General features: G+C 45.0%; 1 protein-coding gene across 1 annotated transcript in view; it reads right to left on the minus strand.

Moving 5' to 3' along the window:
- LOC110513177 (UPF0606 protein KIAA1549L) overlaps positions 1 to 14,035 on the minus strand; it is a 150,812-nt gene that overhangs the window by 71,011 nt on the left and 65,766 nt on the right. Inside the window, exons 5-7 of the mRNA XM_036981293.1 lie at positions 7,725 to 7,944; positions 6,089 to 6,222; positions 4,281 to 4,449 (exon numbers count right to left, since the gene is read on the minus strand). Coding sequence (XP_036837188.1) covers positions 4,281 to 4,449; positions 6,089 to 6,222; positions 7,725 to 7,944 — 523 coding nt within the window. The remainder of the gene's footprint in view (positions 1 to 4,280; positions 4,450 to 6,088; positions 6,223 to 7,724; positions 7,945 to 14,035) is intronic.

The raw sequence follows: 14,035 nt of genomic DNA on the forward strand, positions 1-14,035 counted from the left end.
ATTATGAATGGCAGAGACCTCCCCCACCTCCCTATAAAACTGTAATATTACGAACGGCAGAGACCTCCCTCACCTCCCTATAAAACTGTAATACTGTAATATTACGAATGGCAGAGACCTCCCTCACCTCCCTATAAAACTGTAATATTATGAATGGCAGAGACCTCCCTCACCTCCCTATAAAACTGTAATATTACGAATGGCAGAGACCTCCCTCACCTCCCTATAAAACTGTAATATTATGAATGGCAGAGACCTCCCTCACCTCCCTATAAAACTGTAATATTACGAATGGCAGAGACCTCCCTCACCTCCCTATAAAACTGTAATATTACGAATGGCAGAGACCTCCCTCACCTCCCTATAAAACTGTAATATTACGAATGGCAGAGACCTCCCTCACCTCCCTATAAAACTGTAATATTACGAACGGCAGAGACCTCCCTCACCTCCCTATAAAACTGTAATATTATGAATGGCAGAGACCTCCCTCACCTCCCTATAAAACTGTGATATTGCGAACGGCAGAGACCTCCCTCACCTCCCTATAAAACTGTAATATTACGAATGGCAGAGACCTCCCTCACCTCCCTATAAAACTGTGATATTACGAACGGCAGAGACCTCCCTCACCTCCCTATAAAACTGTAATATTACGAACGGCAGAGACCTCCCTCACCTCCCTATAAAACTGTAATACTGTAATATTACGAATGGCAGAGACCTCCCTCACCTCCCTATAAAACTGTAATATTATGAATGGCAGAGACCTCCCTCACCTCCCTATAAAACTGTGATATTGCGAACGGCAGAGACCTCCCTCACCTCCCTATAAAACTGTAATATTACGAATGGCAGAGACCTCCCTCACCTCCCTATAAAACTGTGATATTACGAACGGCAGAGACCTCCCTCACCTCCCTATAAAACTGTAATATTACGAACGGCAGAGACCTCCCTCACCTCCCTATAAAACTGTAATACTGTAATATTACGAATGGCAGAGACCTCCCTCACCTCCCTATAAAACTGTAATATTATGAATGGCAGAGACCTCCCCCACCTCCCTATAAAACTGTAATATTACGAACGGCAGAGACCTCCCTCACCTCCCTATAAAACTGTAATACTGTAATATTACGAATGGCAGAGACCTCCCTCACCTCCCTATAAAACTGTAATATTATGAATGGCAGAGACCTCCCTCACCTCCCTATAAAACTGTAATATTACGAATGGCAGAGACCTCCCTCACCTCCCTATAAAACTGTAATATTATGAATGGCAGAGACCTCCCTCACCTCCCTATAAAACTGTAATATTACGAATGGCAGAGACCTCCCTCACCTCCCTATAAAACTGTAATATTACGAATGGCAGAGACCTCCCTCACCTCCCTATAAAACTGTAATATTACGAATGGCAGAGACCTCCCTCACCTCCCTATAAAACTGTAATATTACGAACGGCAGAGACCTCCCTCACCTCCCTATAAAACTGTAATATTATGAATGGCAGAGACCTCCCTCACCTCCCTATAAAACTGTGATATTGCGAACGGCAGAGACCTCCCTCACCTCCCTATAAAACTGTAATATTACGAATGGCAGAGACCTCCCTCACCTCCCTATAAAACTGTGATATTACGAACGGCAGAGACCTCCCTCACCTCCCTATAAAACTGTAATATTACGAACGGCAGAGACCTCCCTCACCTCCCTATAAAACTGTAATACTGTAATATTACGAATGGCAGAGACCTCCCTCACCTCCCTATAAAACTGTAATATTATGAATGGCAGAGACCTCCCTCACCTCCCTATAAAACTGTTATATTACGAATGGCAGAGACCTCCCTCACCTCCCTATAAAACTGTAATACTGTAATATTACGAACGGCAGAGACCTCCCTCACCTCCCTATAAAACTGTTATATTACGAATGGCAGAGACCTCCCTCACCTCCCTATAAAACTGTAATACTGTAATATTACGAACGGCAGAGACCTCCCTCACCTCCCTATAAAACTGTAATACTGTAATATTACGAATGGCAGAGACCTCCCTCACCTCCCTATAAAACTGTAATATTACGAATGGCAGAGACCTCCCTCACCTCCCTATAAAACTGTAATATTACGAACGGCAGAGACCTCCCTCACCTCCCTATAAAACTGTGATATTACGAATGGCAGAGACCTCCCTCACCTCCCTATAAAACTGTAATATTACGAATGGCAGGGACCTCCCTCACCTCCCTATAAAACTGTAATATTACGAATGGCAGAGACCTCCCTCACCTCCCTATAAAACTGTAATATTACGAATGGCAGGGACCTCCTTCACCTCCCTATAAAACTGTAATATTACGAATGGCAGAGACCTCCCTCACCTCCCTATAAAACTGTAATACTGTAATATTACGAATGGCAGAGGTACAAAACCAACAGGGCAAACTCTCATCTCTCTCTTTCCCTCTGCTGAATCTAAACCAACAAGGCAAACTCTCATCTCTCTCTTTCCCTCTGCTGAATCTAAACCAACAAGGCAAACTCTCTTCTCTCTCTTTCCCTCTGCTGAATCTAAACCAACAAGGCAAACTCTCTCTCATCTCTCTCTTTCCCTCTGATGAATCTAAACCAACAAGGCAAACTCTCTCTCATCTCTCTCTTTCCCTCTGATGAATCTAAACCAACAAGGCAAACTCTCTCTCATCTCTCTCTTTCCCTCTGATGAATCTAAACCAACAAGGCAAACTCTCTCTCATCTCTCTCTTTCCCTCTGATGAATCTAAACCAACAAGGCAAACTCTCTCTCATCTCTCTCTTTCCCTCTGATGAATCTAAACCAACAAGGCAAACTCTCATCTCTCTCTTTCCCTCTGATGAATCTAAACCAACAAGGCAAACTCTCTCATCTCTCTCTTTCCCTCTGCTGAATCTAAACCAACAAGGCAAACTATCCCTCATCTCTCTCTTTCCCTCTGATGAATCTGCTTCCTGTCTTCAACTCTGTGCTTCTCGCTCCCCTCTGTCTTCCTCTTGTGCTATTTTACTCACTATTCTACACTGCCCCCCCCCCTTCTCTGTGCCCACATTATATGATGCTCATCACTTGATTTATTCACAGCACAAAGTGGAGGGTCAGCGCAACACTCATTAACATTCATGCTTCTTGTCTGGCCCATGCTGTCCAATGTAAACCAAGCAGCCATCTGCCCACCCCTTAATGATGCAGTAATGATGCTAGCAGATGTACTGTATGTCAGAGCACAGCCCCGTGGCGCAACCCTCTCGTAAACAGGGTCACATGGGTCACCCCAAGTGCATCCTGGGTAGTCATGGATCAAGGATGAGGGGTGACCCCGGTGTGAGTTTCGGAGGAGAAGTATGTGCCGCTCTTCCCAGATGTTTGGAAAACTGTCTGTGATGCAGAGAACGTCTTGGACCAGCGTCTCAGAATGGCATTTCTCTCTGTGCTGATCGGAGTGCATTCGTTTGTTCGTTCTCCCAGTTCAAATGGAGGGAGCAGGCAGACGGTAGACTAGAAGAGTGTACTGGGAACGAGGAGGGGGAGGCAGGGGTTAGCTGTACCTTAGCATCCAGAGCTTACAGAGGAGGAGGAGGAGGAGGGTGAGGAGGAGGCTAGCTGTGCCTTAGCATCCAGAGCTTACAGAGGAGGAGGAGGAGGCTAGCTGTACCTTAGCATCCAGAGCTTACAGAGGAGGAGGAGGAGGGGGAGGCAGGGGGTTAGCTGTACCTTAGCATTCAGAGCTTACAGAGGAGGAGGAGGAGGAGGAGGTTAGCTGTACCTTAGCATCCAGAGCTTACAGAGGAGGAGGAGGAGGCAGGGGGTTAGCTGTACCTTAGCATCCAGAGCTTACAGTACAGTGACTCAATCATTTAAAAAAATGTATCGTTGTAGAGGGCAACAGTCACAAACATCCAATTACTCAAAGGGCTGGAGAACGTCACTCGTCCATGTTATTCTATACAAGTCCTTCCAGTACCTTAGTCCTTCTCCTGAAGAGACCCATGCTACTCACTGCTATAAATACCCAGACAGAAGTGTGTCATGCAGGCTATATGAAACCCACAGGGGTGTCTAGGGAGTAGTATGAAGTTGGCACGTAGACTCTGATCTCAGGTCAGTTTTGTATTTTAATCCCAATAAAGGTAACGGTTAGGATTGGGGGGGTAACCTGATTCTAGATCTGTTTCTGGAGACACTTGATGTGGATCATGAGGATGGAGGGCATCGAGGAGGCACTAGGACACTTACGTTCAGCAATGACCAGCGGTGGGTAGAACAGGAAGTAGCCGACCAGCTCGGCGGTCAGCTGACCCAGGAGGTTAGAGGCGGCGGTGCCGTTGAGAGGGGCGGTCCCATTCCTCACCATGTAGACCAGAGACACAGCAGGAGAACCCACTGACTGAGAAACACTCAGCATCTAGAGGACAGGGAGATGGAGAGAGGGAGAGAGGGAGAGAGAGAGGGGAGGGGGAAAGAGACAAAGTTGCACAACATAATTTCAATTTAGATCAATCTACTTTATTGTTTAATAAGTTACAGAGGAGGTATAAAATGTATGGGCATAATTAGCATAACAAAAATATGCTTAAATCCATAAAGATATTACAACGGCTGTCAAGAGTGAAACTGGCAAGCCATTCGCCACTGTGAAAGTGTTTATAACGTCAACTACACAAAACCTAAAAACTAAACCTTGACATACATACATAACATAGTGGACATGTTACCACGGCAGCTAGGAAGCTCATTAAAATAACACAAACACTGTCTCCCAAAACACATCAGTTCAGATCAGAGAACAGCTTCTATTTACAATGGCACATGAACAATGCACTTAGGAATGATAATTATGCTCCAATTATACACAGCTTGCATTTTGCTTTGCTAGTGCCAAACCTCTTCAACTGCAGAGCTGTGTCTGTGAAAACGGTAGGAGCAAAATGCTTTGAGATTTAATACACACAAACTGTGCCACACATCAAAATGACCAATCGGACGACCCATATTTAGACTCTTTGCGTTTGTTTGTACTGAAGTTTAATGTCATAACATCTAAAATAAGCCACAACAAGGCATCAACACAAGTCTGGTATAAATATCAACTGTTCCTTCAATTTGAAACAGTTAGAGGTAAAATCCCTACGTCCAAACCGTCCCGCCCTGATCTGTTTCACCTGTCCTTGTGCTTTTCTCCACCCCCCCAGGTGTCGCCCATCTTCCCCATTATCCCCTGGGTATTTATACCTGTGTTTTCTGTCTGTATGTTGTCAGTTAGTCTTGTTTGTCAAGTCAACCAGCGTTTTTGTATCAGCTCCTGCTTTTCCCCAGTCTCTTTTTTCTTGTCATCCTGGTTTTGACCCTTGCCTGTTTTGACCCTGTGCCCCCGAGCCTGCCCGCCTGACCACTCTGCCTGCCCCCGAGCCTGCCTGCCTGACCACTCTGCCTGCCCCCGAGCCTGCCTGCCTGACCACTCTGCCTGCCCCCGAGCCTGCCTGCCTGACCACTCTGCCTGCCCCTGAGCCTGCCAGCCTGACCACTCTGCCTGCCCCTGAGCCTGCCCGCCTGACCACTCTGCCTGCCCCTGAGCCTGCCTGCCATCCTGTACCTTTGCCCTTATTGCTGTATAAACATTGTCACTTCAACACGGTCTGCATCTGGGTCTTACCTTATCCTGACACAAACAATAAATAATCTGTGGTGGGAAGCTGATAAGAGTATCTAGAGATTTAGGTTATGTATTAGGATATGTGTATACAATACAAAACCATAGAACTTTATTAATGCTGGGACCAGTAACAAGGACATCATGAAGAGCAGAAAGACAACATACTGTCTTCACATACTTTCTACTCATACCAAATAGAAGCCATTTACAGACATGTGTGCATACATTTGGCATACAGGAGGTACCAGGAATCGAACCCACTATCCTGGAGTTGCAAGCACCATGCTCTACCAACTGAGCTACAGAGGACCACGTACACATGAAGTCACCACCTCCACAGGTCACAGGGTTACTGAGTGAGGAGGAGGCCATTGTACTATAATATCTCTACCTGGACAGAGAGTCTGGTGTGGACGTCCAGGACTTTGGCCTGGGCCTCAGAGAACACGTTCTCCAGCCTCTGTTCCATCATCTGCGAGAACCGACAGGAACGCGGGTCATCTCCTGGACCTACGAAGCGCAAAACTGGAACACACAGAGAACACCCATTGAGATCATAGAACATGAAGAACATCAGGGCAGAGTAACTGTAGATCAATACTCAACCCCATCAATATGAGCTTGTATATGAACACAGTGCAGACTAATGTCCTGCGGGCTCCTTAATAACATGTCTGGTATATGAACACAGAGCAGACTAATGTCCTGCAGCCTCCTTAATAACATGTCTGGTATATGAACACAGAGCAGACTAATGTCCTGCCGCCTCCTTAATAACATGTCTGGTATATGAACACAGAGCAGACTAATGTCCTGCAGTCTCCTTAATAACATGTCTGGTATATGAACACAGAGCAGACTAATGTCCTGCAGTCTCCTTAATAACATGTCTGGTATATGAACACAGAGCAGACTAATGTCCTGCAGCCTCCTTAATAACATGTCTGGTATATGAACACAGAGCAGACTAATGTCCTGCAGCCTCCTTAATAACATGTCTGGTATCTGAACACAGAGCAGACTAATGTCCTGCAGCCTCCTTAATAACATGTCTGGTATATTAACACAGAGCAGACTAATGTCCTGCAGCCTCCTTAATAACATGTCTGGTATATGAACACAGAGCAGACTAATGTCCTGCAGTCTCCTTAATAACATGTCTGGTATATGAACACAGAGCAGACTAATGTCCTGCAGCCTCCTTAATAACGTGTCTGGTATATGAACACAGAGCAGACTAATGTCCTGCAGTCTCCTTAATAACATGTCTGGTATATGAACACAGAGCAGACTAATGTCCTGCAGCCTCCTTAATAACATGTCTGGTATATGAACACAGAGCAGACTAATGTCCTGCAGTCTCCTTAATAACATGTCTGGTATATGAACACAGAGCAGACTAATGTCCTGCAGTCTCCTTAATAACATGTCTGGTATATGAACACAGAGCAGACTAATGTCCTGCAGCCTCCTTAATAACATGTCTGGTATATGAACACAGAGCAGACTAATGTCCTGCAGTCTCCTTAATAACATGTCTGGTATATGAACACAGAGCAGACTAATGTCCTGCAGCCTCCTTAATAACATGTCTGGTATATGAACACAGAGCAGACTAATGTCCTGCAGTCTCCTTAATAACATGTCTGGTATATGAACACAGAGCAGACTAATGTCCTGCAGCCTCCTTAATAACATGTCTGGTATATGAACACAGAGCAGACTAATGTCCTGCAGCCTCCTTAATAACATGTCTGGTATATGAACACAGAGCAGACTAATGTCCTGCAGCCTCCTTAATAACATGTCTGGTATATGAACACAGAGCAGACTAATGTCCTGCAGTCTCCTTAATAACATGTCTGGTATATGAACACAGAGCAGACTAATGTCCTGCAGTCTCCTTAATAACATGTCTGGTATATGAACACAGAGCAGACTAATGTCCTGCAGCCTCCTTAAACTTGTATAAGTGAAAGAAAAACAACATGATCTTAAACATATTCCTCCAGTCTAAACCATCAGACCTGTTTTGAGCTGGAGGCTGATAGCTGGGCTGGGTTTCCATGGAGCGGCTGTGTTGGGCAGCGCCGTTACCATGGGGACAAACTGTCGCACGTCACCCATCAGCCTATCCCGGCCGTAGGAGTGAAGTGCCTCGACCACCACAGAGGGCGGGTACACCATGTCTGCTCCAATTACGTGGTAGCCCACCGTCACGTTGGGAGAGCCAAACACAGTCTCCACCTGAGAGAGTGAAATAGGGATCTGTTATCAGGATCAGTAAGCATGATCGATCATCTAATTAACTGGCTGGTTGTAGAGTTGTAGGAGTGGATGTTTTGACTGTTTGTGAAACAGAAGGATGGTGAGAGAGGGAGAACAGAGTCTAATAGAAAGAGAGAACATGGGAATGGGAACATGGGAACATGAGAATGGGAGACGGAATGAGAAAGTGAAGTGAAAACAGAGGACAGAGAGTTGTACATTACACAGAGGACAGAGAGCTGTAACTACACAGAGGACAGAGAGTTGTACATTACACAGAGGACAGAGAGCTGTAAATTACACAGATGACAGAGAGCTGTAAATTACACAGAGGACCGAGAGTTGTACATTACACAGAGGACAGAGAGTTCTACAGTACACAGAGGACAGAGAGTTGTAAATTACACAGAGGACAGAGAGCTGTAAATTACACAGATGACAGAGAGCTGTAAATTACACAGAGGACCGAGAGTTGTACATTACACAGAGGACAGAGAGTTCTACAGTACACAGAGGACAGAGAGTTGTAAATTACACAGAGGACATAGAGTTGTAAATTACACAGAGGACCGAGAGTTGTACATTACACAGAGGACAGATAGCTGTAACTACACAGAGGACAGAAAGTTGTAAATTACACAGAGGACAGAGAGCTGTAAATTACACAGATGAAAGAGAGTTGTGTGTGGGAGGTGTGTCTTTCTGTGATAGAGAGAGAGAGAGAGAGAGAGAGAGAGAGAGAGAGAGAGAGAGAGAGAGAGAGAGGGGGGGGGGGTAGAGGGAGGGAGAGGTAGAGGGAGGGAGGGAGAGAGGTAGAGGGAGGGAGAGAGAGAGAGAGAGAGAGGTAGAGAGAGTTTGTGTGTGAGAAGTGAAACAGATCAAATCCCTCATCCTTTGATGACAGACAGTCCCCTTGGTTACCACACTGAGAGCCCATACAGTCTTGATATTACCATGAGTCGACAGTAATTCCCCTCACAATCAAGCCTTGTTATGAACAGACCCATTCACCATTACTACACCAGCCCAGCCGTTATTCAAAGACTGGGTTTCAGCTAAAGTCGCTGAGTGGTAACGTACCCTCCTAAGTCTATCTGGCCGATGTGAAAGACCATCAATGGATTATCTTGAAGGACTTCAGTCAGTTCAGCATTCCACTCTTTTCACTTCACTTCGCTTTCACTTTGTTACAATAGCTTTCCTCTGGTCTTGCCAAATGAAAGTCATTTAATCTGCTGCTCCTCATGGTTCTTTCCGGCCTTCCCCCTCTAGAGCATTCCTAGTAACCATCTCTGCTCTGTAATTAAAAACAAACAAAACATTTTCTCCTGGGACTGTAACATAAATATCTACTCATATTTAGATTAGTGACAACCCAGCTAGCACATTTGGTTCCTTGGAAATTGTGGGAACATACATGTTTGCCAGTTCTGGAAACATACATTTTAAGGTTGCAGGGAGGTTCTCAGAACATTCTACTATGGTTCCCTGAAAGTTTTCCTGGGAGGTTTCATCAACATTCTGAGAAATTATAGTTTATTTGAAGGTAAGTAACTGTTTAGAACTCTAAGCATCGATAGGAGACATGGAAATGCATTTGCTCAGGCATTAATCATGCAAGCACATTTATTTTTATGGCACCAGATTTGAACCTATGATCTTCTGTTCTCTAAGCATGGAATTAGTCCACTGCAACACCTTAGAATGGAGCTATGATGCTATGTTTTTTACTCATGCAAAGCAGTTCATTTCAGTCTATTTAAACAGACCCCATTTCAAAGGAAACAAGCACTAAGATCAGGTGTGGCCAATTAGTGTGCACGGCCAACACACTTAACAAGAGAGGATAGAATGGGAACAGAATGTATAGGTTTTAAAATAACATTCTTTAAACGTTAATGATTTATTTTAGTTTTTTATGGAAAGTTTTCTTAATGTTGTGAGAACATAACTAAATAGAACCATGAGGAAACCTGCAGAAAATGCTGAAGTACTGAAATTCCCCCAGAAGAACAATGTTTCTTAACATTCTCTGCACATTGAGAACATTACTTGAAATAGAACCATGAGGAAACGTTATGCTGAAGTACTGAAATCCCACAGAAGAACGTTATTTCTTAATTTTCTCAGAACAATTTGAGAACATTATTTGAAATAGAACCACAAGGAAACGTTATGCTGAAGTACTGAAATTCCCACCTCAGAAACAAAATGGTTCTCAAAATGTTGTGTGCTAGCTGGGTATCCTGCACCATTCCCAGAGCATTGTGGGAAGGTTGTATGCAAAATAACCATTGCACAACCACGCTCTCACCAAGCTTTAAGAAACATATGGTTCTCAGAACGTTATGTGCTAGCTGGAAAGTGCTACGGCGTGAGTGAGAGACAGAGGTAGAGAAAGAGAGGGAAAGAGGTAGAGAAAGAGAGAGAAAAAGAGATTGAGAAAGAACAGAGGAGAGAGAGAGAGAGAGCCTGGACTTCCTGACGGGCCAACCCCAGGCGGTGAGGGTAGGCAACATCACCTCCGCCACACTGACCCTCAACACGGGGGTCCCACAGGGGTGTGTGCTTAGTCCCCTCCTGTACTCCCTGTTCACCCACAACTGCGTGTGCCATGCACGACACCAACACAATCATCAAGTTTGCTCACGACACTGACGGTAGTAGGCCTGATCACCGGCGATGATAAGAAAGCCTACAGGGAGGAGGTCAGTGACCTGGCAGTGTGGTGCTACGACAACCTCCTCTCCCTCAACATCAGTCAGACCAAGGAGCTGATGGTGGACTACAAGAAACAGGGGTGTGAGGACGCCCCCCACCCACATCAACGGGGCTGCAGTAAAGTGGGTCTAAAGTTCCTCGGTGTCCAAATCCCTAAGGACCTAAATGGTTCACTCACTGCCAGGTCACTAACCCCCTCCCTGTAGGCACAGCCGTGAAGAAAGCACAACAGCACCTCTTCCCACTCAGGAAAAATAAAAGGTTTGGCATGGGCCCTCAAATCCTCAAAAAGTTATACAACTGCACCAACTGTTCTGCCTGTGGCTATGGAACCCTGACCTGTTCACTAGACATGCTACCTGTCCCAGATCTGCTGTTTTCAACTCTCTAGAGACAGCAGGAGCAGTAGAGATACTATGAATGATCGGCTATGTAAAGCCAACTGACATCTACTCCTGAGGTGCTGATCTGTTGCACTCTCTACAACCACTTATTATTATTTGACCCTGCTGGTCATCTATGAACATTTGAGCATCTTGGCTATGTTCTGTTATAATTTCCACCCGGCACAGCCGGAAGAGGACTGGACTCCCCTCATAGCCTGCTTCCTCTCTAGGTTTCTTCCTAGGTTCTGGCCTTTCTAGGGAGTTTTTCATACTGGCAGCAATATCCTTGTCTGTGAAGCCCTTTTTGTGCAAAGCAAAGATGACGCATGTGTTTCGCATGGTTGACAGAGGAAGAACAATGATTCCAAGCACCACCCTCCTTTGGAAGCTTCCAGTCTGTTATTCGAACTCAATCAGCATGACAGAGTGATCTCCAGCATTGTCCTCGTCAACACTCACACCTGTGTTAACGAGAGAATCACTGACATGATGTCACCTGGTCCTTTTGTGGCAGGGCTGAAATGCAGTGGAAATGTTTTTTGGGGGATTCAGTTCATTTGTATGGCAAAGAGGGATTCATCTGATCACTCATAACATTCTGGAGGATATGCTAATCGCCATCATACAAACTGAGGCAGCAGACATTGGGAAAATTAATATTTGTGTCATTCTCAAAACTTTTGGCCACGACTGTATAAAAGGCGTTGTGAAAGGAAGGCCCGGAAAATCGGTAGACTCCAGCCACCCAAGCCACAGACTGTTCTATCCGCACAGCAAGCGGTACCGGTGCATCAAGTCTGACACCAAGAGGCTCCTGAACAGCTTCTATTTCCAAGCCATGAGGGTTGTTAAATAGCTAACAGAGTGGCTACACGGACTATCTGAGTTGACCCTTGGACTTGACTTGTATTTTTTCCCCGTCTCTATGCACAATCACATCATTACACACATCATTACGCTGCTGCTACTCTGTCATAAACTCAGCAAAAAAAGAAACGTCCTCTCACTGTCAACTGCGTTTATTTCAGAAAACATAACGTGTAAATATTTGTATGAACATAACAAGATTCAACAACTGAGACATAAACTGAACAAGTTCCACAGACATGTGACTAACATAAATGGAATAATGTGTCCCTGAACAAAGGGGGGGTCAAAATTAACAGTATTAGTATCTGTTGTGGCCACCAGCTGCATTAGGTACTGCATTGCATCTCCTCCTCATGGACTGCATCAGATTTGCCAGTTCTTGCTGTGAGATGTTACCCCACTCTTCCACCAAGGTACCTGCAAGTTCCCAGACATTTCTAGGGGGAATGGCCCTAGCCCTCACCCTCCGATTTAACAGGTCGCCGAAGTGCTCAATGGGATTGAGATCTGGGGTCTTTGCTCGACATGGCAGAACATTGGCATTGCTGTCTTGCAGGAAATCACACACAGAACGAGCAGTATGGCTGGGGGCATTGTCATGCTGGAGGGTCATGTCAAGATGAGCCTGTAGGAAGGGTACCACATGAGAGAGGAGGATGTCTTCCCTGTAAAGCACAGCGATGGGATTGCCTGCAATGACAACAAGATCAGTCCGATGATGCTGTGACACACTGCCCCAGACCATAACGGACCCTCCACCTCCAAATCGATCCCACTCCAGAGTACAGGCCTCGGTGTAACGCTCATTCCTTCAACGATAAACGCGAATTTGACCATCACCCCTGGTGAGACAAAACTGCAACTCGTCGGTGAAAAGCACTTTTTGCCAGTCCTGTCTGGTCCAGCGACAGTGGGTTTGTGCCCATAGGCGACATTGTTTCCAGTGATATCTGGTGAGGAATTGCCTTTCAACAGGACTACAAGCCATCAGTCTAGCCTCTCTCAGCCTATTGAGGACAGTCTGAGCACTGATGGAGGGATTGTGCGTTCCTGGTGTAACTCGGGCAGTTGTTGTTGCCATCCTGTACCGCAGGTGTGATTTTCGGATGTACCGATCCTGTGTAGGTGTTGTTACACGTGGTCTGCCACTGCGAGGATGATCAGCTGTCCGTCCTGTCTCCCTGTAGCGCTGTCTTAGGTGTCTCACAGTACGGATATAGCAATTTATTGCCCTGGCCACATCTGCAGTCCTCATGCCTCCTTGCAACATGCCTAAGGCACGTTCACGCCGATGAGCAGGGACCCTGGGCATCTTTCTTTGGGTGTTTTTCAGAGTCAGTAGAAAGGCCTCTTTAGTGTCCTAAGTTTTCATAACTGTGACCTTAATTGCCTACCTTCTGTAAGCTGTTAGTGTCTTAACGATCGTTCCATAGGTGCATGTTCATGAATTGTTTATGGTTCATTGAACAAGCATGGAAAACAGTGTTTAAACCATTTACAATGAAGATCTGTGAAGTTATTTGGATTTCTACGAATTATCTTTGAAAGACAGGGTCCTGAAAAAAGGGATGTTTCTTTTTTTGCTGAGTTTATATGCTAATGTCTAGTCACTTACCCCTCCCTGTACACTATCAACAGTGTCTCATATAGTATTCACATTCATAGACTTTTTACACTTTTTGTTGTGTTACAGCCTGAATTTGAAATGGATTAAATTTAGAATTTGTGTCACTGGGCTGCACGCAATACCCCATAATGTCAGAGTGGAATTCTGTTTTTTAGAAAAATAAGTTCAGGAGTAAAAATGTACTTATCAAGTCACATAATAAGTCACTGTGTGCAAAAATAGTGTTTTAACATGATTTTGAATGACAACCTCAGCGACCTGTAAGGTCCCTCAGTTGAGCAGTGAATTTCAAACACAGATTCAACCACAAAGACCAGGGATGTTTTCCAATGTCTCGCAAAGAAGGGCCCCTATTGGTAGATTGGTAATAAAAAAAAAGAAGCAGACATTGAATATCCCTTTGAGAATGGTGAAGTTATTAATTATACTTCGGATGGTGTATCAATACACCCAGTTACTTCAAAGA

The sequence above is a fragment of the Oncorhynchus mykiss genome, chromosome 6, assembly GCF_013265735.2.
Source record: "Oncorhynchus mykiss isolate Arlee chromosome 6, USDA_OmykA_1.1, whole genome shotgun sequence".
Taxonomy (NCBI): Eukaryota; Metazoa; Chordata; class Actinopteri; order Salmoniformes; family Salmonidae; genus Oncorhynchus; species Oncorhynchus mykiss.